Source organism: Gymnodraco acuticeps, unplaced genomic scaffold (assembly GCF_902827175.1).
Source record: "Gymnodraco acuticeps unplaced genomic scaffold, fGymAcu1.1, whole genome shotgun sequence".
In the NCBI taxonomy this organism is placed as follows: Eukaryota; Metazoa; Chordata; class Actinopteri; order Perciformes; family Bathydraconidae; genus Gymnodraco; species Gymnodraco acuticeps.
In genome coordinates, this window is record NW_022989867.1 from 1723354 (window position 1) to 1750347 (window position 26994).

The following is a 26994-nucleotide window of genomic DNA, read 5'->3' on the forward strand; positions in this document are numbered from 1 at the left end:
TAACGAAGATTGTGAACCCTGTGTCTGTGCGCATGCGACTCCCCAGGTCCCTGCGGGTCCACCCTACATTCCACGTTGGGAAGATCAAGCCTGTCAAGGAAAGCAGTTTGGTGCCCGCAACTAAACCTCCGCCACCCCCCAGAATTGTTGATGGTGGCCTTGTTTATACGGTCAAGAAACTGCTGGCAGTCCGGAGAAGGGGACGTGGCAGGCAGTTCCTCATTGACTGGAAAGGCTATGGAGCAGAGGATAGAATGTGGATCCATTCTCGCTACGTTGTGGATCAGGAGTTGATCACGGATTTCTACAGGCAACATCCTAATCTGCCTGGGCCGTCAGGAGACGTCCCTAGAGGGGGGGGTAATGTTGTGACTCGACAGATATGTTAGGTTTAGTTATGTTTTACTCTAGTTTTTTGTTTTGATCTTGTCACTTCCTGTTTTTATTTTGAAAGTAATCTTTCCTCTTATTCCAGATCCCACATTTCCTGCCTTTGTGTGTTTCCCGCCCGTGAGATTGCTTGGCCCCTGCCCTGATTGTTTTCACCTGTGCCCATCCCCCTCACCTATATATAGGTGTTTCTTTGTTCCTTTGTCAGTTCGTTATGTTTCATGTCGTGAGCACCTAGGCCTTTTGACTCCTGATACCTACCTTGAGATTTAGACCTTTTGCCAAGTGAGTTTTTGTGTTGCTGTACAACTTAGTTTTGGCTGTTTAGCTACTTTCTATTTTTTGAAAGTACGATTTAGTTTTTGTTATTAAAGAACATTCTATTTTTGGACAACTGTCTCCGAGTCCTGCTTTTGGGTCCTACGTCCTGTGTCTCGGTTCATAACACAGGCTTGTTGCAATGTACATTAGGGAGGAAATGTTGACCGTTTCCAATATGGAATCACCATCTTTCTTAAAACATATTGAGCAAGACACAGGTAACGGGCTGGCAAATGCCATCAGACAGGAAAACCTTTGCAAGCTACCTGGACCAGTGTTATGATGGAGACTGAGCTAATGAAAACATGGCTGATGTTCAAATAAAGAGCAGAAACAGAGGTCTGTGTACAGTGATGTCCTTAATAGATTAAGGAGTTGAGCTGATCTGGCATACATGAGGTTAAACTATATATTGTTATTTGTCATTTGATTTATGGTGCATCTCAGGTGATGTTACAGAGTAATCCAAAAGTAATGTAACTAATTACTTTCAGTAGTGAGTAACTAAGTAAAGTAAGGCATTACTTTTTTTAAAGTAACTAGTAATCTGTAATGCATTACTTTCTTTGAGTAACTACCCAAACACTGACAACAACAACTTGTAATTTGAGCTGTTTGTATTTCTGTTTTGGGTCGATCATGAAGGAAGCGTCAGGTAGCTCCAGTCCCAAAGCCTGTGTAACCACCGATACTTTTTAAAACAAAACTAAAAAGTATCAGCCCATTCTTCCTATGGGTTGGGTGTGATGGATAAAGATGGGCAGACGATGGGGAAAGGTAGGCAGTCACATGAAAAGTGCAGCAAGCGTAGCATTCAATTATCCGTAAATGACAAGCAATCAGTGATGGATCTTCTTTCATTCACATTTAAACTGTGGAGGACATTTTATGAATAATACTGCTTAACGGTTCTGACAGGCATGCAGCACACTTCAACCAAGTAAAGTGTTGAAAGAGACGGGAGACAGGCGCATGAAGGGAAGAATAGGATGAAAAAACTACTCGGAGAATAAAAGGAGAAATACAGAAGAGATAGTTTGCCTTCAGGAGAGAGACCTGCCCACACCTCCTGCTGTCACAGCTCACTGGGGAGATGGAGCAGCTGTCGGAAAATCAATGGAAGCCATTCAGCTCCACTTTAGATCCACACATCAATCACTGCAGCGAAGAGTACCTGAGCCAACAAGTGCTGTTATCAAAGCTAACCGGGCTCATGTCTAACGATATACACACACACAAAAAAACACTGCACACCCACCAGTCCGTACACATGTTGTATTAATCAGATGCTTTGGTCCCCTGCTCTGTCGTTTTTTTATTCGTTTTACTTGTCTATTTGTGTCTCTGTACTTGTCTCAGTTGTTCAGTGATCACTTTATGAGACAATAAAAACGAATTAAAATAAAGGTGTAATAAGAATCTATTAACTAATAGACTAGACCAGTGGTTCCCAACCTGGGGGGCGCGCCCCCCCTTGGGGGGGCGCCAAAGATTGCAGGGGGGCGCCAGGCCTCAGATGATTTGAGGCAAAATATCATATTTAGACTTTTTTTTACATATAATTGTAACGCAATACATGATTGTCACTAAAAGCCTCGTCTCTACAGTACATTACAATAAAAATAAATAAATAATTGATTAATTAGTTTTAATAAAAATTCAAGTTAGTAGCTATTAAAGGCATAAAAAGACAGAAATGTATAATTCTTTCTTTAATAGAAATGTTTCTTCTGCCCGTAAAGTGTTCAAACCAGGCTTGTCTGGATAAGCGCATTTTTAAAACATAGTCATTGTCCATGCCGGTTTCAGTTGGATTATTTGTCACAGTTTCTCTGATCAGATCAGTCTCCTCCATTTTGTAGATTATTTATGACTTTTGAATCCACATAAGCACATCGGCAAAATCCGGCTTACTTTGAGCATGTGTTTTAAACAGTCTAATCCCTTGTGAATTGTTTCCACTTGCGCCGTCCTTTAATTTCTTCATACAGCGGGAATCCAAATGAATTAATCCTGAGTCCAATAACCATCAAAGTCACTCCAATAGTGCTCCTTAATTACGCTTTCCTCCTCCTTTAACAACATACTTCACATTCATTCAGTTTGTGACAGTAGTTGTAGCATTTTGAGACTATTAAACTTTAATTACCGCTGTTGCGCCCTCCCCCCCCACCCCTTGTGTGTGTGTGGGGGTGGGGGGTGGGGGGGGCGCAACTTCCAACAGGAGTCATTTGGGGGGGCTCTTGGGAAAAAAGGTTGGGAACCTCCAAAATCGCTGTTTTTTTTAATTATATCTCCCGAGTATGGCACCAAGCGTCAAAACATTTTTCATTTACATGGGTTAGAAATAGGGTTGGGGTTAAGTGTGTCAAGAAAAAATGAAAGAAGTCCAAATAATGATAATCACAGAAGGTTGTAAGTAGGGCTTGGGTTATTTTGTGTTTTATACTGGTGTTGAGCAGTCCTAAGGCTGCCAGTGAGGGTGACCCTTTGGTAGGCATAAGGCTGACAATGACGCCCAAAAAACTAAAACGAACAAGGTTGAGCTCCCTCTGCTCCAACAATCGCACCGTGACTAGAAACAAAAACAAGGACCTCTCACCAGGAGTTAAATTCTATAGCTTTATCTATAAACGTTTTATACCATTTGAAATTCAAACTGGCTAAACTTTTGATAGCATTGTCAGTATCATGTGAGCCATACTCAACGTGTTCATCTCATCTAACCCTAACCTGCAACTTAAGGTTTAACTAGCAGGAGATTGTCCACACTTTGGAGAATTGTTCTTCTTGTTCATTTCCTGAGAAACCATTTTAACAAACGATAGAGTCACAGGATGTGTCTTACTTGTGAGACTTGTGGTCCAGGTCAATGTGGTTGATGGTTCTGGTGCTGTAAAGAGCCTTCATGTCTTTAGTTAAGGACAGCAGACTGTGGCAGAACTTCAGGCCCATCTCCTGCAGCTCCCTGGTTCCTGTCTGGAGGCCCTGCACAAAAACCCATATATGTTCACAGCTGGCACACACTGTGTTTTTTCGGACTACTTTTTTATCCTTTTTGTTTCTTTTAAGTTCTGGTGGAGGTTGAAAACGTTGGGCTTCACACGAACCACTCGCATGAAGAGTACAGTACCATTCATTTTTAATTGGCATGCTAAGTGATTTAAGATGAGTTTGTTGCATTCACCAATTTACCGTTTGTATTCTAAGTACTATTGGCCTTGAGCGACCTTTGGTTTTACTCATCTAAATAGTTAAAGAGTACCGAACTTCATACTTTGTCGCTCAATACAATGACCAGCACATGGAAAAGTAATACTTAGGCTGATATTAATAGTGTGTGTGAGTGTTTTCAATATTACTTTTGATTAAGGGTTGTTAATCGGGAAAGGAGGACCTACTTCAAAGATACATTGTTCACAATTCCAAACTTTATTTAACGACGTTTTTCAAGTTTTAAAGTGCGATCATCAAAGGGTCTGGCTGCCATTGTTAGTATGTAAATATGAATATCATCTCTTAATGTTAAGTGCTGTGTTGTTTGTGTCTGACTGCATAAAGGCTGAGGAAGGCTGCATCTCTGACTTTCCAAACTCTGCTGCAGAAACTCTCCTCTCTACTCTCTCTGTCCTCTCACATCTCGGCAGGCTCGTCAGTCCCCTCCTGCTCCCTGGCTAAATGACGCTTACCCCCATTACCTCTGCCCGCCCTACCACCTGTCCTCTGGACCCTATCCCCTCAAACCTCATTCAGACTATCACTCCTGATATTATACCGTTTCTCACCCATTTCATCAACACTTCTCTAACTTCTGGTCACTTTCCAAATAGTCTTAAGGAGGCAAGAGTAAACCCTCTTCTAAAGAAACCCACTCTCAACCCGTCTGATGTTATAAACTACAGGCCTGTCTCTCTCCTCCCGTTCCTGTCTAAAACACTTGAACGTGCCGTCTTTAAACAACTCTCCTGTTATCTCCATCAGAACAACCTTCTGGATCCGCACCAGTCTGGTTTCAAGGCAGGTCACTCCACAGAAACTGCTCTCATTGCTGTCACTGAGGAACTGCACACTGCCAAAGCAGCATCCCTCTCCTCTGTCATCATCCTGTTGGACCTGTCTGCTGCATTCGACACGGTGAACCATCAGATCCTCCTTCACTCTCTTTAAAAACTTGGAGTTTCAGGCTCTGCACTTTCCCTCCTCACCTCATACCTCAAAGACCGTACCTACAGGGTAACTTGGAGAGGGTCCGAGTCCGACCCTTGTTAATTAACTACAGGGGTCCCTCAGGGCTCTGTTCTTGGTCCCCTCCTCTTCTCCCTGTACACAAACTAGCTTGGATCAGTTATTAGCCCGCATGGTTTTTCATACCACTGCTACGCTGACAACACCCAATTAATTATGTCCTTTCCCCGCTCAGAGACCCAGGTCGTCGCACGCATCTCTGCTTGTCTAGCTGACATCTCTCAGTGGATGTCTGCTCATCACCTCAAGCTCAACCTTGACAAGACTGAACTGCTTTTCCTTCCGGGAAAAGATTGTCCCACTCTTGACCTGACAATCAACATTGGCACCTCTGTTGTTTCCCCGACTCAGACTGCAAGGAATCTGGGTGTGACCCTAGATAACAACCTGTCCTTCGCTGCTACAACCCGCTGCTGCAGATACACGCTTTACAACATCAGGAGGATACGTCCCCAGCTGACACAGAAAACAACGCAGGTTCTGGTCCAGGCTCTCGTCATCTCACGTCTAGACTACTGCAACTCCCTCCTGGCTGGTCTACCTGCATGTGCCATCCGACCTCTGCAGCTCATCCAGAATGCAGCGGCTCGTCTGGTCTTCAACCTTCCAACATTTTCCCACACCACTCCGCTCCTCCGCTCACTTTACTGGCTTCCGGTAACTGCTAGAATCCACTTCAAGACACTGGTACTTGCGTACCATGCTGCGAATGGAGCTGGCCCTTCCTACATCCAGGACATGGTTAAACTGTACACCCCAGCACGTGCACTACGCTCTGCATCAGCCAAACGACTCGCTGCACCCTCGCTGCGAGGGGGACCCAAGTTCCCATCAGCAAAAACACGTGGGTTTGCTATCCTGGCTCCAAAATGGTGGAATGAGCTCCCCATTGACATCAGGACAGCAGAAAGCCTGCACATCTTCCGGCGCAGACTGAAAACTCATCTCTTTCGACTCCACCTCGAGCGATAGAATTACTAACAAAGAACTGCTAACAGAACACTTATATACTAATAAAGGACTGGCTTATCAGTTGAGTAGCACTTGAAATGTTGATGTACTTATATGATTCTGTTTTCTTCAAGGTTGTGTCTTCCTGGTCGAATGTACTTATTGTAAGTCGCTTTGGATAAAAGCGTCAGCTAAATGCAATGTAATGTAATAATGTAATAATGTAATGTAATGCTAGACGTTGGTGTGTGTGCAGTGTGTTGAAGTGGCTCTGTTGTTTTGAACAGTTTTGTAGTGTAAGGGATGTGCCCCATTAAGCTGTGGAATTGTTGTGTGTTGTTGTTATACCTGGTTGTACTATTGCCGCTTTCTTTTTTCAGAAAGTTGTCCTTTGCCTTCATTTAATTGCCTGGAAAACCTTTTTGTTTTCAATGTATTAATTGGTTTTATAATTCACTTATCTTAATGTCTTTGTCCCCTGTTTATTTAACCTTCGTGTTACTTACAACAGCACATTTACCTCAACTGACCTTAATAAACAAGTTGTAACATTTTATTTAATAGGCCGCTGTGCCAGCTAACAATATAGTTTGTGGTGGAAAAAGAGGAAAAGAGAGGATTTTAACAAAATATTGCACACCCTCTCATTTGATTATTGCCAAGAAAAAATGTAATATCTGCTTATTTAGAATCAGCCTCAACCATATAAATATCCCCCATTTGTATTTGCTAAATATATTCTATTTGGATTCCTGTGAACATAGGAGAGCCCTCTGATCACCATCTCTTCTTTACCTCCACCAAAAATATAATAAGTTACATACTTTATATTCTAAATGCTTATCTCCAGACTTTTCTGTATATTCATGTTGAAATTATGTATAGACACATGTATTGGCACACCTTGTATATTCCCTGGTCGCAGCCATTGTGAGTGCTCTCCATGGTATAACTTCTCAGCACGCCCATCTCCCTCCACACCACCACCCTGGCTGTGGAAGAGCGGGACTTCTCCACCTGTGCAAATCACAATATAGCTCAAATATGATTTGGTTGAATTAAATATATTTACATTCTGTATATAGATGTGGTTTTTCTTACCAAATAGTTGCAGCTGTTGAAAGAGAAGGCTGGTGCGATGCTATCCAAGGTCTTTGGAAGGGTCTAGAAAGAGAGAGAAGGTGGTGGTTGAATGGTAAACAGAGCTGAATTCTTTGTCCTTTTCGTTTACACTAGGTTTGTTGTTAATTAAAATGGCAACTTCACAAATGTATACGAATCAAACTGAATTATTACAGAAAGAAAACTGAACGTATGTGTCATTTCTGATCAGTCATTGATTACATTTATGTTGTTTTCAAATAATGATTCACATTAGGCGCATTCACACTGCGGTACTTTTCCCACAAAGGTTCATGTGAACTTAGTTCATTGGCGCTTTCACACTGCGGTACTTTTCCCACAAAGGTTCATGTGAACTTAGTTCATGTGAACTCTTTAGTTCGCATGAACTAAGTACAGATCGCGTTCACACTGGAAAAAGTCCCTGGGGGTGGATTAGGCAAATGAAGCCGCTGACGTCACTTGTTCTTCTTCTGCTTTGGGCCTACTGGCAGGCCGCAAACCACTTCACGGCGTATACTGCCGCCCAAAGTCCCCTTCAGTAGAAGCTGCTGGGACTCCCAGCAGCTTCTACTGAAGCCTTCCGAGTAAATCGCCAGAACGCCGACACCTCCTCATCTCCACCGCTCCCATGTTTTATTTTGTGTTGCCATAAGTTAGTCTCTCTGCGTTTCTGCGCTGGGCTAATGCTAATGCTAATAATGCTAATGCGAGGATAATAAAATGGCGGCTTCACAAAACTTTTTGGGAGTTTTACGGGGCGTGGTTTGTAATCCGCCCAGCCAATCAGAAATATAGCTCTTTTCTCACAAAAGAGCCGCTCGAAAGTCCCTGCTCTCTAGCAGGGACTTTCGAGGGGGTAAAAAGGTTCACATTAACTAATTTTAGTACCGGCTCTTTTTGGTGTGAACGCGATAAAAGAGTTCACATGAACTAAGTTCACATGAACCTTTGTGGGAAAAGTACCCCAGTGTGAATGCGCCTATTGTGGTCCATAGACATGTTCTCCACTGACTGTGCAGAGTTTAAGCATGTGATTTCAGTTTTGACCAATGCAAATAAAAAAGAACAAAGAAGTTTTATAAATGATATATATCCAGTAGAGCTATTGTATGCATGCACACAGAAGCTCACGCACACTAACACACACTGAATAGATTTTCTTTAGTCATAACACAGTTGCTAAAAATAAACCAACTAAAACACAAGTAAAAACTAATTGTTTTCTGCTTATCTTATTTTTTAACTGTATTATAACTGATGTTTTGTTAATATTGCTTATCTGAAATGCATGTCAATAAAGTTACTCATAAATGGATGGAGTAGGGGAAACATCAACCACTTGTGTGTGTGAGTGTATGTGTGAGTGTATGTGTGAGTGTATGTGTGAGTGTATGTGTGAGTGTATGTGTGAGCAGTGGCGAGCCGTCAGGGCCCTCTAGGCCCTCTGTGAGGGCCTAAGATATTCTAAAAAATAATATTTGAAAACATAAAAAAAAAAATTAGTTTTACCAAAATAACTTGATTTAATTGTATTTAAAATAATATTTCCAAATAAATAAATCCTTCGAATCTGCCTGTTCAGTTTCTGTTAGAATGTGAAGGGTTAAATACCGTCTCTGCGAGTTATGTGAAGACCGGAGAGCTTGTTGGTCCCTCTGTACATTCACAGAGGGCCCGCTATAGTAACTCAACGAGAGAGTAATGTCAAATGACAGTACAATTGACCAATCACATCTTCCCTCTAAATGGGCGGGCATTATTTTCGCGGACTTTATGACAAGTTCCGCCCGCTGTGAGGTCTATGCAAGTGGTGCAGTGACGCATCCTAAAACCCGGAAGTAAGCTTCGCTCGGATTCCCTCGACAGAAAGCAGTGGGATTTCTCCATAGGATTTTGGAAAATAGCTCGAAATAAGGTCTGTGGAAAACGAACCTGTTAGATAAATGCATGTTTTGTTCAGCCGGATAATATCCACATGTCTACCCTACTTTTATTATTTTCGAATCATAAATCTAATCGATAGATTTATGATGGATAGATTTATGATCGATAGATTTATAATTAGCATAAGTTCGTTCATGATGGCTCACTTCAGTGATAGTGATGACATCGTTGCGAAATTATTAACCGAGTCATTTTCAAGATTGAGTTACAATGATAAACTGGAGTGGCAAAGGATCAGCTGAATGACCCCGCCATGAAGTGCTTCATCCAAAAGGACAGGAGGATGGACTTTGTGTTTAAGTGATTTGATCATCAAAGGTAGGCCTAAGTCATTTTCAATGTGGGCCGCCGTGCCGACTTAATTCATTTGTAATTGTTACTTGGCTGTGGGTGCCCTGTCATGAGAGGTGTTTATATAAATGGTGTTGTTTTGTGTGGTAGAGGGTCGCTGTCATTGATGTGTTTTGCACCTCGGGCCGCTGTTTTGATATTCCGCAGAAGTATACACTGTGACGTAATATATCTTCTTTTTTTTCTCGAGGGAAGGGGGGTCAGAGGGCCTAGGTATAAAAGTCACGGCTCGCCACTGTGTGTGAGTGTATAGTGAGTGTAGTGTGAGTGTAGTGTGAGTGTAGTGTGAGTGTAGTGTGAGTGTAGTGTGAGTGTAGTGTGAGTGTAGTGTGAGTGTAGTGTGAGTGTAGTGTGAGTGTAGTGTGAGTGTATGTGTGAGTGTAGTGTGAGTGTATGTGTGAGTGTATGTGTGAGTGTATGTGTGAGTGTATGTGTGAGTGTATGTGTGAGTGTATGTGTGAGTGTATGTGTGAGTGTATGTGTGAGTGTATGTGTGAGTGTATGTGTGAGTGTATGTGTTACCCTATATCCAGGGTCCTCTTTTAATCCCATAGTGTTAACAGAAGAGCCAGACTGCCAGAGGGTCTCCTTCAGACTGCAGCCGTACAGGAAGACGTTCTTCTTTCTGGAGTGGCCGTGGTAGTCACAGAAAACCTGGAAGACACACAGGAAGTGAGACAGATTTATATTGTGCAATTTTCCAAACTCACATTGGTTTCTCATACAGCATCTCTGTATAGTATGTGTATTCACTCTCTGTCCTAAACGGCTTGTTGGAGCTCCTGCCCCCCCCCCCTCCCTGTGAGCCCAGTGTCTTGCCGACCCCACACCAGTGAGCCAGCTCACACTGTCCTGCTCTTCGCAGCAGCGAGCCTCGCAACGTCCCACTGAGTGTGTGTGTGTGTGTGAGGAAGTCCGCGGATTGGTCCAAACGTAACGGCTCCGCGGACGTAACATAACGGCACCGCGGACGTAACGTAACGGCACTATACCCAAATACGTCACTGTACCCAAGAAGTAAACAATGGAAAAAGACAAATCTCCAACGAGGCGTTTTGGGGCAGCATAGACAGGTATTTTCTGTGTTAGAGTTTTACTCGCTACAGGGTGTACTTTGAGGGTTTGTGACTCTGCAGACCGTTTACATGCATTACAAGCTACATAACACACAAGGGGACGGGTAATAACCGGAAAAGCATGCGATGGGACCTTTAAAAACATTTTATTTTATCATTTTAACTTAATTCTAGTATCTATCAACTAAGTTAAAATGATGATTGGGTTCACTTTAGTTGGAGTTACTCAATTCAATATTCAGAGCATTAGTTCAAGGTTCAAGGTTTTTATTTTGTCATACGAACATAGCTACAGTGCAGTTATGACGATGAAAATCTTAGGTCACAGGCTTCTCCAACAGTGCAACACAAAACACAGATACATAGAAAATATAGTGCAAGTAAATAGTAAATACAGAAAGAAAAATTGTTTGAAATAGTGCAATAAGAGTCTATATGCAAGTTATTCGAATATGATATTTTAGGTTATATATTATACATTAATATAGCAGAAAACTATTAGCTATGTAAAGATATATTGTAGTAATGTCTGCCAGAGCAGGGAATGAAGTCTTTGTTCCTAGTATCCTAGTTTCTCTGTGATTTTTTTAGTTTTTGTTGTCAAGCCCGCTGCATGTGAATGCTTGAGCATGTCAGTCTTGTGTGTGGCTAGCTAGTGGCCGCCACTTTTCCCTATGCTCATACCGCTGATAACTCCATCCCATGACTTTAGGGTGTAACTATGACATCCTGCGTCCTTGTCCTTGACACTTTCCTTGTGTTTAACACTGTGCACAGAGTGGTTTCAACTGTTTTGCTGCTAGCAGTGTTAGCTGTTAGCACCATTCGCTGCTAGCCCCTGGCTAAGCCATGTTCACCGTGTGGAGACACTACTGTACCTCTGCTCTGAATTTGGAATATAAAAGTTTTAAATTAGTGTGTAAGCCATTATCCTTCGCCCCCAAGAATTGGACAGGTAACAAAGGGAAAATTGTCTGAAATACACAAATTATACAAATGACCTATTTTCGGTTAGAACAAGTATATACTCCTGCTGAAAAGATATGTGATTATATTCTCAATTTCACTATTCCTGAGAAAAGCAAACAACCCCCCTCTCACATGTGCATGATTCACAAGACACTGTTGGAACAGCACTGCAGTTGTTTTTCTGGTTAGAACAGTCTCCAAGAGCCTCATGTTTTTCATGTGTGGATCACCTGCTGGAAAGAGGTTGCTAAATATTTTTGAAAGAGCACAAGCTTTTCGCTGTTTGTCAGTGTACAGCAACGGTTGGCAGTTAATTACTTGAATAAGCCTCATCCCATTATATTTCAGTATTGGGAAGACATACAAAAACATCTTCTTTCAGCTCTGTTTTGCTGAATAATTGGTATTGTGAGGGAAACTTATAAAAATCAGTAATTCATTTAGTTGTTCATTAGTTTCCCATTGTTTTGAACACTTTTTTTTTAAATTGTCAATGTTAGTGGAATCTGATTTATTTACTGATATTTCAAAAAGTTAAGGAAACAGTATTAGAGCGTTTTCTGGCATAGACTCCATTTACAATTAGATAGAAATTAAGAAAATGGCGGAGACTGACTCACTTGTTTTAGTTAACTTATTCTGTTCCAAAAAACTTTTCTTGTTACTTTCTTTTTTTATGTTAGGGGTAGGTTTGAGTTACAAGCAATTAAAACTGCTTCAGATGTGTAAGGAAATATTGGATTGAAGGTTAAGGACATTTCAAAGAGTTAGATGTTCGGATTGATATCACTCTTGAATAAAGTCTTTGTGTTGTGCTTAGCCTCAAGACTGGAAACAGGGAGAAACAGCTGCCCTTTCTGTGTCCAAAGTTGAGAGATACATAGGCCAGCCCCTCATCCACATCTACTGATATTCTGTACAAACTGTGAAGTCCACTGAGACAAATGTAACATTTGTGATATTGGGCTATATAAATAAACATTAATTGATTGATTGATCCACTCATTAATATCATCTATTGTGCTGAAGATTTAATGCATTTATAAACCGAAACACTATAACCATTCAATCTGATTTCAGGGGAAAGCTGGAGAGATTTTAGAACTGATGTGACCACAATATCTTCGGATAAATGACATGTAAGTTTAAAGGTTCACATGTTCACCAGTGGAGTCCGTCCTATACTGTTGAGGTAGTAGAGGAAGCCCTTGGTGTGATAGATGGTTGGACTGAGGACGGGGTCTGGTTTACTCCACTGACGATTCAGATCCTCACCGTTCAGATCACAGCGATTCCTGCAGGGACACACCACAGAAGAGAGAGGGCATGTATTATGAGGTTTTTTAATGAAGTTCTTGGAGCAATGAACTGAAAAAACCAAGAGGATGCTGAAGGCTAATCTGTACAATACTAAAGGTTTAATTAAAGGAGGTACTCGATTATTATTCTATTCCATACACTGCTTGTCAGTGGGTCCCTCGGCCTCCCCACACTCACGTGCCGTTGATGACTCCGTCGGGGTTGAGCATGGGAATAATCTTGAAGATGAAGGCCTCCCTCAGACTCTGGGCCACCGGTTCACTGCTGCACAGAAACTCCAGGGTGCCTTTCATCACCCAGCTGGCATTGGACTCTCCTGGGTGGACACGGCATGTTAGCACGATGTAGGGGCGATTACCTGGACAGGGACAGAAACACACCATTAAGTAAAAAATAATTTCAGAGTGGAAATGATGGGCTGTGTATGTATAATGAAAACATGTTTTCAACAACACTTGTCACTATTTTCCAAAGCTGATTATTAATCTGTACTTTTACAGTTTTTAACGCAGCTTAACTTTAGTTCTGTAGGTACGTTTTTTTAGATCTTATTGTTGTTAGACTGTAACGTCCAATTAATGTTTCCTGTCACAGATAATGGCACACCCTTCTTTACACTTGTATTGGTTTGTTTCTACAAAAATACCTTTGGAAGGTATGTTTATTAGACTCTTACTTCAAGTAAAGCAGGTTGCGATTACAGAAATAGAGAAAAAAGCAAAAGCCTTCTGTCTTTTAGTAATTCAGTTCAGTTGCTGTTATGTTCACTCTAAAACATACTACAAGAAGATGCAGGCTATCATGCTTTCCCTCCAATTAATAATATTATTGTTTGCATTTATATTCAAAGGAATTACTTTAAATAAAGTATTAAAACAATTAGATACTGAGACAGGGAGCTCCACTTGAACAGACTCAGACTTGTTTTTTGTGTTTCCAGTTTTATTTTGAGAAGTTTTCTCTCCTTATGTCTTGCCTGCTTTGACTTCCTGTCTGTGTTTTCCCACCTTTGTGATTATCTACCCCGCCCTGATTCTTCCCACCCATGTGTAATAATAATAATGCATTTTATTTATATAGCACTTTTCACAACTATTACGTTGCCTACTGGGCTAGGGGAACCAAAGGGAAGCAACACAACCAGAATGGGATTGGTATTAATTATAAGTGGTTTTATTATAAATAGCAGCGGTAAACAAAATGGCAGGCATGCAGCCTGGAACAACAACAAAAGGCCAAAAGGGCACAGGTTGACAAATAACTAAAAAAAGGGAGGACTCTAAAAAGGGAGCCTGTTTACATACAAAAGAAATAGATAATAACGGAACTAAATAGAAACTAAAACCCTCACTATAAAAGTGGTACAGAGTGACTAACACAGGGAATATATACAAAACACACAGCTAAACTAAAGGCAACAGTCACAAAACCTAAGCTACTCTAAACACTATGTAAACTACTCTAGGCACTACTAACGCACAATATCACACTACCGGACACAGCCCACACAAATTAAACACAGAACGAAAAGCAAGTAGCGAGAGGCGTCTGTTCACTCAACAGACCCCTCCAGAGTGATGATTGTCCCCAGCTTTGTAGTCGTCTCCAGCAGGTGTGCGCCGACTGTGCGCTGCGATTGGAGAACGTCGGGCCCGACGTACTCCAATCAGTGTCCTCGGAAGTGGATCAGGAGATGACAGCCAATCACGTTGGGGCAACCACACAGCTCATTTACATTATCACACACACAGCTGCAGACAATCCCAGACAGGTTACTGATCAGGCAGAAACAGCAGCCGTAACAACAACTCAAAGACGCTTTACAGCAGTGACGTGCGGTGAGGTTCATGGCTGGTGAGGCACTGACTCTTTCAGAGTCAGATTTACAAATATTATATTTTGACCTTAATCGAAATGTTCGGTTATTTTCAAAAGCTTTTTTAGTCTGATGCTTCGATTCATTTTAAACAGACTGTTCAACAAAAGGAAGGATACCCAAAATCTAAATATTGGATTGTTCTTTCTTAGTAAGATCCCATGTTCATTACAATTGGGGTCTTACCTTGACTTGAAGATGAAGTCCATGCTATCCTTCTGGACAACAATCTCCATTACATTTTTGTAAAAGTCCTCCTTATCTTCCTGTAGTTTCAAAAGTCTAGCTTGTTGTTTGCGTAGAATAACAGTAGCAACAAGAACCTGAGGGCTCACTTGCGCCCCCTTCAGTGCGGCAGAGGTTATGGCTGCCTCTCCTGGTGCTTTTTTCATTGCCGTTGTATGATGAGACCAGCGAGCCTAAATATCATATATACGTGAAATAAGTTATTTAGAGACTATGGATGGCGAGGATAAATGTAATAAAGGGATCTACAAACATTACATTGGTGACATACAGTGAGATGGTGCAGGCATGCGCTTAGGGCCCGCTTTCCAGCCAGTTTCTGTGGGGTGACGCATTCTGAGGTGAGGCAGATCTCAGCTGTGCCTCACCTCACCCCACAGTAACTGGCTTGAGCGCGCTCACAAAATAAGTGCCCGCGCTACATTAGTGCCCGCGCTCCAGCCAGTTACTGTGGGCTTACGTGAGGCAGAGCTCGTCCCTGCCTCACTCCTCATCGCTCCCATGTAGTTGTAGCGGAGCTCGGCCAATTTGCTGATTTTGACTATAAAAAGCGATTGGAATCAAACAGAAATCACATTTACAACACAGATCAGTGGAGACATTTTATTATTATTACTATTTAGTTTTTCTTTAGTTGTTTTTCCGTTACATTGGAGTATGACAGGTGAGGCTCTGCCTCCATAGACAGAGTTGAAAATATGTGTTTTGAGGCGGGACTGAAAGCCTGTGAGGGACTCATAGTCACGGAGATCTTGGGGGAGGGAATTCCAGAGCCTAGGAGCTGCCACTGAGAAGGCTCTGTCCCCAAAGCTGCAGAGTGTAGATGTGGGAATGGATAGGAGTCCGGCTGCGGTGGATCTGAGGGACCGTGGGGGTTGATAAGGAGTGAGAAGGTTTGTGAGATAAGGGGGGGCCAGATGGTGGAGTGCTTTGTAGGTGAGGACCAGAATGTTGTAGTTGATGCGATGGGAGACAGGAAGCCAGTGGAGGTCTTTGAGGACTGGGGTGATGTGATGCCATGATTTGGTATGCGTGAGGAGACGTGCAGCTGCATTTTGAACCCGTTGGAGTCTGTTGAGGGATGTAGTGCTGATAGTCACCAGACAGCCGCCCTTGTGTTTTTGCCTGCCCCATGTGTGCCTTGTCAATGGGATTTGGGTCTGAGTTTATATATGCATGTCTTTCCCAGTGTTCTCTTTCAGCCTGTCGTCAATGTTTCCCATTGCTTGCAATGTTACCTGTGATTTTCACATGTGTTAACTGTGAATTTGCTTCCTGTGTTTCTCGTGCCATCCCAGTTTCTTTCTTCAAAGACTTTCTTGTTGTTTGTGCTTTTGTTTTATACCTTAGCCTGCTCCTCTTGTTTCGCAGTGTATTACATCAGCTTTATTTCAGCATTCTGCTCCATCCATACCCTGTGACAGGAGGCTTCTGTCACTTTTATGAGTGAGAACTAGAGAATTCAAAGAGTTCCGGGAAAAATGAATGTAAAAAAGCGACACAGGAACCATCGTACCCCAGCTCCAGCTGCCTGCAGGTCATGCCTGTCTTGCTAAATGACATTATGTCTGCTAATGAACAGCTCTCAGAGATGAGCTGTGATTGCAGTGAACACTTTTTCAATTTGAGACAGGAAGTAGGCTTCCCTCCTTCCGTTCTGAAAGAAAAGCTTGTATATTGAAGAAAAACATCAACGATAAGGCACATAACTTAGTTTTCGCCATCATCATGATGCTTTTTAACACAGGAGAAATGAGACATCTAAGTTGACCAATCACAACAGAGCCGGCCAGCTAACCAATCAGAGCAGACTGGACTCTGGTTTCAGACAGAGGGTGAAAAGAGGTGCTGCAGCACAGGAAGTATGAGAAAAATAAAGAGCTTTTTGAACATTAACGCATGCATACTGTACATGTCACAGAAGAGGCGCAAAATACTAATATGAACCAAAAACTGAGCATCATATGTCCTCTTTAAGAGTTTACAAACTCAAATAAACTTCAAATTCAAACATTTGTATTCAATAAGTTGCCCACAGCTCTATACTCTGACCTAGCTACTTGTATTAGCATGTTCATTGGCATACCAAGGAAGGGACACACACACACATTATCCCTCAGGTATAAAGAAGCCACACAGTCAGATCTCCATAAGCATAGCAGGGAGTTGTGTTCTCCGTCAGAAGGTTAATTGCTTTGTTTAACGGAACCTCACACAGAGGAAAATGTCCTCTCCACTCCACCTAAAGGCCAACACTAGAGATCAACAAAAACACCCTGGGATTCTGCGAACTGAATCAAATCGATGTGGAGTGCAAATTGGGCTACGAGAAAAGACAAACACCGAGGGGAAGAGGGTGAAATGCTCGTGTGAGAAATCTACAGCTGGGTCACCAGTTGAAATGAGCCCTTACACATCCCCTAGTCAGGGGTTTTCAAAGTGTGGGAAGGTGAGCCTCTCCTCAGAGAACATAAGAACAGCCCCCCCTCCCAATTATTATTATTATTATTATTATTATTATTATTGTTGTTGTTGTTGCTATAATGCAGGGGTATTCCATTGCATTTCAAAGAGGTCCAGTAAGAGAAAATGTCATTAAATGCTCTGTTTTCGCTGTACCTTTCTCTTTGTTGAGCACGCCATTTGAAATTACTCACTGCTGTTTCTCTCTTCTTGTCTCGTCTCTCTGTGTGTGTGTTAGAATCTACCGTGCTGACTCACTGACTGCACCGATTTGATCGGCTGAGTAGCGTCACCTCCTTAAAACATTAAACAATAACTTTTTAAAACCTTTTTATCTTTATGTTTTAAACATTTTTTTTTAACATTTTCAACATCCTGGATAAATCCTTATATGCTCCCGGCAACACGCTGAACGTCAACTTTGCCTCCTTTTTATACTCACCCCTACTTCAGTGGGAACGTTGAGTCGGATGATGCGGGGGATGCAATGTAGACAGGAATAAACGCAGATCATCCTCTGGCTGCAGTCTTGACCGGTACTTGCTTTTGATCAAAGTCAATGCGGAAAACCCGCACTCACACAGCTAGGTGGAGGTGAAGGGAATGAGCAATTTTACAGCCTTTTTGGCGAGGTGGGGGAACTCGGTCTCCACAGGGCGGACTGTCAACGGCCCTTGACGACCGGCCGTTCTGTGATTCTCCAGATTCTACAGAGGACCAGTCCGCCCCAAGTGACACACGTTTTCTGCCAGACGCTGTCTCCTCTCTCACTTTAGGTAACTTCACTAAAAATCGATCCATGTTGCCGCTCGCATAAAGTTAGCTGAAGTTAACTAGCTAGATTTAGCTGTTTCTCATAATTTTTTTCTCACACTGCACCTCCCCTGAAGCTCTCTGGCACCCCCCAGGGGAGGCGCGCCTCACACTTTGAAAACCGCTTCCCTAGTGAATATTAATGCCAGTTGAATTTCTGTCTGTATTGATGACCTGTGTTAACTGGACGTATCAGAGGAAGCATTTTACATTCCGAGGACATTGTTTCATAATAAAATGCTGATGGCTTTTGGAGCATTTTGGGGAAAAGGAGAAGATAAAATGGCATAATTGCTATGCACAAATGCCCTGTGTGTAATATCAGCTACGCAAGTCGGGTATTATATTATGCTTATGTAGATATGCTATAATGAATCTCATATGGTTTCCCCGAACAAATGATTTCTTCATATTTCCAATTGCTAAGGATCACTGGCTTTCAATTAAGGAGTGAAAACAAACAAAGAATGGGGTATCTGTCTCTGTCAGCATGCATGGCTGCTTCTCTCACACACACACACACACACACACACACACACACACACACAGCCACACACACACACACACACACACACACACACACACACACACACACACACACACACACACACACACACACACACACACACACACACACACACACACACACACACACACACACACACACACACACACACACACACACAGTACTTACGGAGCTGGTGCATGTCTCTCCAGCTCCGGCTGGCAGGACAGGCAGTGATGGTCACCACTGGGCACGAGTTTCCAGCCAGAGTGCTGCAAAGAACCTGCTGCTGAAAAAACACCTTGGTAGGATCCACTGACCTCTGCAGCAGCTTCAGGTTAGCCTGAGAGACACAGAGCAGACCCTGAGTGATGGTTCTGTATCTTATTGTCTTTTATACAAATGTGTATTTATTAGGGCTGTCAACTTTGATCCGTTTACGCACCCAATTAATCTGAAAACCTCAAACCAAATTAATCAAATCATTAAGTTTGATTACAACTCCCTTCTGGAATACCAACGCAGAACTGAATTGCATGGCAGTGAAAAGACAAAGACAGCATGGAAATTGTTACACGCTACATGTATTTCACTGACGAGAGACCACTGTAAATCAGTAAGAATCATAACAGGGTTTTTTACTTTGTTTTAACATCTCAGCTTAGTTTTGAAGATGGCTGAATTATTGGCATGACAATTTCCGACATTAAGCTAAAGCATCGACAAAGCTGCTGTCACAGAGAGCTGCTGTGATCACCCTCTGTATAATGTGTGCTACACAGGGTGTATTATCTCTGCTGCTATCATAACTGGTGCATGCTTCAGCAAAATGCCTTTCCTCAGTTTTCACCACACCTAAAGCTAACAGTAAAGTTGCCACGAGGTAGATTTCTCTTATCAGTCTGTCATGCATTTCTGTATTACAACATCACAGTCACCCCCCAAAATACAAATAAATAATACTGAGATGAATCATTATTAATCACAAGATTTATTGGTGATTAACGCGATAACATTATTTTCATACATACATACTAATATCTATGTAATATCAAACTAATTGGTTTACCATACATATTCTGATGGAAGCTTAATGGTGTTTATGGTCATCATAAGGAAGCATTTGTACATATCTGAAAAAAATACATATTTGTTACAACCAAATGATTAACGCTTTCATGGTTCTTCATAGACACAAACTATTTGGTTTTGTTTTTTAAAGTATTTTTTGGGCATTTCAGGCAGACAGTGGAGAGACAAAAATAAATTGGAGACATGGGGACGAATGTCCCGTGGCTGGATTTAAACTGGCAAATTGATGTGGTGGTTTTATTTTAATATTAAAAGTCATCAGATGATGAATTTATGGATGGATGGGCAGATTTATGGGTTGGTGGATGGATGAAAGATGGTCAAATGGATGGATGGATTAGTGGAAGGATGGATTGAAGGATGGTGATGAGTACCTTGAGAGCAGAGTACGTGTAGGGATAATGGTAGGCCAGGTAGCAGACGTCTTCACTGTGTTTGAAGGTGATGGTAAAGGTCAGAGTATAAAAGGTGGTTCTCCTTCTGCCCCGAGCTGGACAATAGTGGTTTCTGGAGGAGAATAACAATGAGTAACTTATATGTGTAGCTAAAAGGTCCTTCTCTAGTAGTGTATGAAGGTCTCTATCTTAAGCACTGGGCTGAGTAAATGGTGCGCGGCAATTTATTTAAATGGCACGACTAACCAAGATGTTGTTGATGAGTCCTATATAGTTTCTAAACATTTTTTATGGTCGTATTTTTCTGTTTATAAGATCAATTAGATGTAAGAATAGTTCCATTCTTGACATATGTGAGTTTATTAATATATTTATTACACTGTATTCATTACATTACAAGTAAACTCACAGCATATGGATAAAAATAGCGCATTTTCAGCTCAAACAGCTTATCTCCCAGGAGACTAAACAGAAATGGGGGCTGTTACATAAACTATTTACCACACATTAAGTTATTAGAGATTAAGTTGCATCCCTTATCTGTACTGAACCCACTCCTGGCAGTCTGATTTAGTCACACCACAAAATTGGATGACCAGCATTGTGTTAAAAGTAATGACATTTGGACTGCAGCTAGAGAGGAAACACATTAAATGTGTGTATTTCATTCATACCTGTAGTAACAAATCTCAGTCCCAGACCTGACCCAGTGTGGTCTTCCTTCCAGAGCTTCCCTTACAGAGTACAGCACCGGCTGCATTCCTGCAGAACACACACACAATTGATGGAGGTGTACTGTATATGAACTTGCTGAAAGACATTTGAGGTGTCACGGCCGGGTCAGGAGGAAAAGCTGTTGTATAGTAATGAGAAGGTTAAGGGTCATATGCCTGGCAACCTGCCACAGGTTATTAATGTGTGTGTGAATTTGTGAACATTGACTTGGCATTTGTTGAGGTCAGTAGACTTAAAAATTGACATATAAACACAGTCCTAACCCTATGAATAATGGACTACCACCTTTATTTTTTCGACCTTCCCTATCTTCTACACTGTTATTTTGATAGCAATATTAGAATAATTTTACACAGGGTTTGAAATAAAAAATTCCGCAAACCTGCAGATCTTTCAGTCAGTTCTTACCAAAAGGCAGCTTCACTCAAAAATAACTCTGAAACTCATCTTGCAAATGTACATCTTAACACATCAAATAAGGGATATTAAAGTGTTGGTACTGGGTAATTGGATTACCTATAAAAACATATCCGCCGGTTTACATAAGTCTCTTTCCCAATGTGAGTCAATAGGAACAATTATTTTTGGGTCCCAATGACGTCACGTGATATAGTAGTTGTAGTACCACTGTTTGGCAACATTTGCTTCGACGCCTGGCGGTCTTCCTTGGGGCTTGGTTAAAGAACTCTTCATGTTTTTTCAAAATACTATGAAGCATGGTGACCTCGTAGCCACGAGCCAAACTCCCCTCAGTATCTCTGTGTTTTTCTCTGCTGGCTTTTAACCCTGGGCTAGAAAATATCCACTGTTCATGATTTAAAAACCATCAAATCCCCGAGGGTTAAAACTTGGTAGTTAGATTACGTTCTTTCCTGTCAGCACATTACACTCTTTCTGGGCAAAGAGGAATTTTTTGTTCAATGGCATATAGACTATTTTGTAAGAAATATCCTTTCTTCTATTCATTCACCTCTTCCTAAGAAGAAACCGATTTCCCAAGGGACGTTAAAAAGAGCAATTTTCCGGTACAAAGGGCATTGTATGAATCAGTGTGTTGTATGAAGAAGTGAGATTGCTACTGGAGATACAGAGTGTGTTTTTCAATCCCTTTGTCTGTTTGTGTGTGTGTTGTAATGGATGGTCTATTATGGTAGGAACCACTGCTGAGCCTGTAGAGGTGTGTGTGTGTGTGTGTGTGTGTGTGTGTGTGTGTTTGATGAAGGGTTTTATTGTTGAAGACACTATGAGAGATATAGAGAGTTGAGCAGGGCAACAATGCTCATACAGCCTTGTGTTTTTAGTGTCCCAGTGAATGATGTCTCCTCATGTCAGCTCTATACATGTCAAATATGTAGGCGCATCACCAATGAAATAAATACAGGACAAATTGAACATGGAGAAAAAAATGATTCACATATAACACCGCTTTGTCAAACAAACATCAAATAGAACAATATTACATTTACTCTTGCCTTTACTCTGATGTATCAGTAGGTAAGTGTTTGTCTGACTTCACATCACCACTAAAGGCAGCTAATGTTCAGCGTGATGACATTTATTTGTCTCTTTTAGTCCCTTGTAACCAACCGCTGTCTTTAAGACATATAGAGAAGTGGCATGCAGTTTTTGCCAAGAGTACTAGTAGTAGCTGACAACTACTAGTAGCTGAGAACTAGTAGCTGATTAAAACTAGTAGTAGATGACAACTAAAGAGTGTCCAGTTTTGCAACCAACCTTGATATAGTTTGAAATTTGAGCACAGCGGGGCGTAAGAGGGTCTGAGGTAATTTTGGACCAATGACAATAAACCTTCCATAAAACTCTGGCACTGCATTATTGCCAGTTAGAAAACTTGTGTTCACCACAAACACAATATTTGGGAATACCAAATTACATACTTTTCAAGTTTGGCATTAACATTTATTTAACAAATTAACAAGTGTCACTTATTATTACTTTTCAATTAAATTGACACACACACACACACACACACACACACACACACACACACACACACACACACACACACACACACACACACACACACACAACACACACACACACACACACACACACACACACACACAACACACACACACACACACACACACACACACACACACACACACCTTCTCACCATAGTTGAACTGGCTGTTGCTCTTCTCACAGTTGATGACATTGAAACGGTAGGGGGTGCTTGGGACCATGTTACTGACTTCAAAGTAAAACCACTGCGTGTGCTGGTTACAGTTAGCATCCGCGTTCAGTATGAGGTCATATTCATATCTGAAGAAGAGAGGAAAAGCGACGATAATGAGTGGAAAACACTAAGCCAGGACTGTGTAGAAGTGAAGAAGATATGTATTTACCTTCGGACCTGAACAGCCTTCCTTAGGTTCCCACATTCAAACTTAGAGTAAAACCTCAAGGAATCAGATGGACACTGAAGACTGAAGGAAAAAGAGACAAAGAGGACCAAAATTATTATTTCGCCTCCCATTTGGGCAAAGAATAAAGACAAATGTGAAAGTGAAGGCTTGATGAATGTTGTTTCTCCGATCTTGTTTGTGTTGTTGCCCACCTGCTGTCTTCCAGGTCAAACACTACCTGGTCGATGATGTCGTCAGGATTCAGGAAACGTTGGACATCTTCAAACACTTTCTGTCTGACAAAGACAAGCACATGCAGAAACAAACGTTAACATTGAGAAGGTTCGGTAAAAAGTTCTCCAGCAGGGGTGGGGGGGTCCTACTGGGTTATCAAGGGAGTTTCAGATGTTAATAGAAGAAGACATCCCATAGTTCTCTATGCTCTCTGAAAAAGTGTTGTTTCAACTGGAATTGAGGAGAGCGTAGTGCCCGGAAATTACATTAATTGCTTTCTAAAATAAATTTCAAATAACTCTACGGAGGGATTTTTCTGTGTTTATTAAACACATGTTGTCTCCATTAATCCCACACAAAATTATTTGAAGGTAAATGCGTTTGGCTATCCAAAGGTGCCAGTTTACATCAAGGGCACTGGCAATGTGCTAACCCTAACCCTAACCCTTGACCAAGGCACTGTACCCCCACACTGCTACCCTGGCGTATTTGTTTTGAGATATGAGTATAGATACTACATATTGTTTTGTTTTTTAATCACAATTTTTTCTATTACAATCCTAAGGTAATTATCCTTGAGAATGTTTATTTCATGTGTCTTATCCTCCACTACATTTCAGAATAAGATATTGTGTTCTTCTGCATTTAATTGACAACTTTAGCTACTTGTGTAACGCATATAAGAAGGTACAGTGATTATGATGACGTTACCCAACTTCCAGCCTCACACACTCCTAATTTACCAGTCGATTTTGGGTTAGTGTTTCGGTAGGAAATCCAACCTTCACCTACGGTCATGAGCTTTTGGAAGTGACCAAAAGGTAGAGATTTGGCATACTGGACTGTAAAAAGTTGTTGGGGAGAGGGAATTCTGCTAGGCCTTCTGTTAACATGACCTGCCAATGGGATGGACACTAGAGTTATTGATAAGGAGTTTAATGTCCTTGTTACGAAAACCTCCAAATAGGTCATTTTAGGCATTTCTTCTTGTGGGGTCTGTGTTGATTTTCCCTTTTAACTTTAACTTGTGCTGCCGCTTTCTGCTCGGCAGAGTTTTGCACTGTGTGAGAGGGTTATGTGTGAGAACTTTAAAACAATGCGCAATGCTAATCCCATTAGCATGTGTATGGGAAACTCAGGGTGTTTCTCAATGTCGAGGAAGGCGTCCTTCGTTGCGGGACATTTCGAGACTGCACATGTGCATCCTCCGCGGTCTTAAAATCCCCACAATGCTTTGCGCACGGACCAATTTCCCAAATCTTTGGCGGAAATTGCGCTGCATTTAAGGCGAGGCCTTGCATATGACGCACACCTGCACACCTGTTAGTCTGTTCCACCATTCTTCATTTGCCGAGGCTAGGAAGGATTCTTGCCTCGCTTCTGAAGGACCTGACTCGGAAGACATGTCCTACCAAGGAAGCGTCCTCGACATTGAGAAACACCCTCAATGTTTAGTTAGCATCAATGCTAACCAGTATTCAACTGTAAAACTGTATACAATGCTTGGAAAACTTGATGATGATTAATGATTGAGTCTTTGTTAATGTGTCAACATTATACGCGAATATAGAAAATTAGCCCCAATATCAGCAGTTTTACTATAATATTCAGTGTCAACTCAGAGTCCATTCAAAAAAAATTAGCAGCTTAGCTCCATGATATACAGTTCTATAAATAATTTGAAAAATGTTTGATATCAAAATAGTCTCAATGAAGACAGAGAAGGGGTACACTGGAGGACAATATTTGGGTTTGAAATGAGACAGAGATTGAAGGTCCTTCACATTAGAATAATTATATTCTGTACCCGAGACAGTTTACTCATAAAGCAGCCCTGACAAAAATGGCATCAACATTAGTTCTATTAGGGACTGCCAACTAAAAACATTTTTATGTAAGTGCCAACAGACTGGCAATTTAATCAGAATGAAATTGCATCCTTAACATTTTCTAAATGTCAGCGTCTGTTGGTCTCTTGAAAGTGCTGAGGAAGTGTCTATGAGGAGAGTTATCTCTCTCTTGTACATACATAGATATAACCAGCACATTCTAAAACAAGACAAAAGGTTTGAGTGACTGAGGTTAGCCCACATTAACATCAGGGCAGAACACATTTGCATTAGGAAGTGGGCTTTTTACACTGAAGGTTGGAGCAAATGCATTTCAGTTAAAGAACAAGTCTGGTGATTTTTCTTTTTCTATGCATATGTCAACACATTTGACATTGTTAGAAACTCATCAATAAGCACACAGTTGCACTGGCTCACATGTTCCTTCATTACACCAACACACACACTTTACTTTATTTTCACTCAATCCCACACACATCCTGCTGCCACAAGTTATCACTACCAAATGTAAAATCCTCCGCTTTAAATAGTCCCCAACAATAGCCCTATTTCATGCTGTTTGAGTTACATTTAATAAACAAAGTAATTAGTAGGTGTTTTAGGGAACTACTGAGTGCTTTTTTTTTTTTAAATAAAACTATGTATGTGTGAGGGAATTCTAAATACAGTTGCAAGAAAAAGTATGTGAACCCTTTGGGTTATCTTTCTTTCTTACAGTGCAGACGCTTTTCTGCTTGCTCCTGCCTCTGCTTACTTTTTATGCTGATTTTCCTATTCTTATTCTCTGAAAACTTCGAGCAGCGGCTCCTGGATATTAACTTATCACTGGGACAGTTCATCTTCGTAAATAGACGGAGGGTTTCAGCCATATGTCAACATTTTTACGACGACCTCAGTCTTACAGTAGCGTGGCCTAGCAACAGCTAAAGCCTGGTAGGCTACTGCATGCTATTTAGCTTAAGCTAGTTGGTAGCAAAATGCCTCCGTTCTCTACAGATGACTTCCACAAACTTATACAGAAGATAGCTGTGTTGGAAATGAAAATGCAAAGGTTGGAAGTTAACGTGGAAGTGAATGGACTATGTCATGGGAATGACACCACTTTACCAGTGTTGCAAAATAATGGAGAAGGGTATGCTAACTCACAGCTAGTTAGCAGCTACAAGGATTCCAAGGAACAGGAGGGCTGTGTACCGGGTAATACATCTACAAGTGATAGTCCTCCCTGGAACTCTCTGGGTGCAAAGCCTAAGAGTAAATCATTTTCATGGGATTTGGGAGGACGGATAACATGCAGAGCCCAGCGCTCTGAAATATGTGATGCGACCGGCTGGCCTGCATTTTTATCACCCAGGAAGAGCGCCTCTTCAACCCCTATTCATACTAGGAAACAGCAGTGGACAGCTGCTAAAGGGAGAATTACAAACAATCCTCCTAAACCACCAAGTGTGCCAATCCAGAACGGATACGCTCCGCTGACCGAGAACCGGAGATCTGATGACCTGGATAATCTGTCCTCTTCACACAGCAGGGTAAGGACCAATAGCTACTCCAAAAGTAAAAGGCTAGAGGGAAAGCTAACGACTGGGCCTGAAACTCTGATTGTGGGTGACTCTGCTGTAAGAGATGTAAAATGTCTGTGTAATAAGAACAACACCAAAGTACTCTGTTTTCCCAAGGATGTGGTCTCTGACTTGGCTGAGAAGATCCTGCATATTGGGGCT

The 26994-nt window shown here is 41.6% G+C and overlaps 1 protein-coding gene across 1 annotated transcript in view; it reads right to left on the bottom strand.

The window, feature by feature from the left end:
* Positions 1–26994, bottom strand: part of LOC117533069 (cytosolic carboxypeptidase 4) — a 157461-nt gene that overhangs the window by 12198 nt on the left and 118269 nt on the right. The window contains 12 exon segments of the mRNA XM_034196693.1: positions 3560–3699; positions 6811–6924; positions 7009–7071; positions 9850–9981; positions 12538–12667; positions 12870–13050; positions 18785–18938; positions 20062–20194; positions 20757–20844; positions 22955–23103; positions 23187–23267; positions 23399–23482. Coding sequence (XP_034052584.1) covers positions 3560–3699; positions 6811–6924; positions 7009–7071; positions 9850–9981; positions 12538–12667; positions 12870–13050; positions 18785–18938; positions 20062–20194; positions 20757–20844; positions 22955–23103; positions 23187–23267; positions 23399–23482 — 1449 coding nt within the window.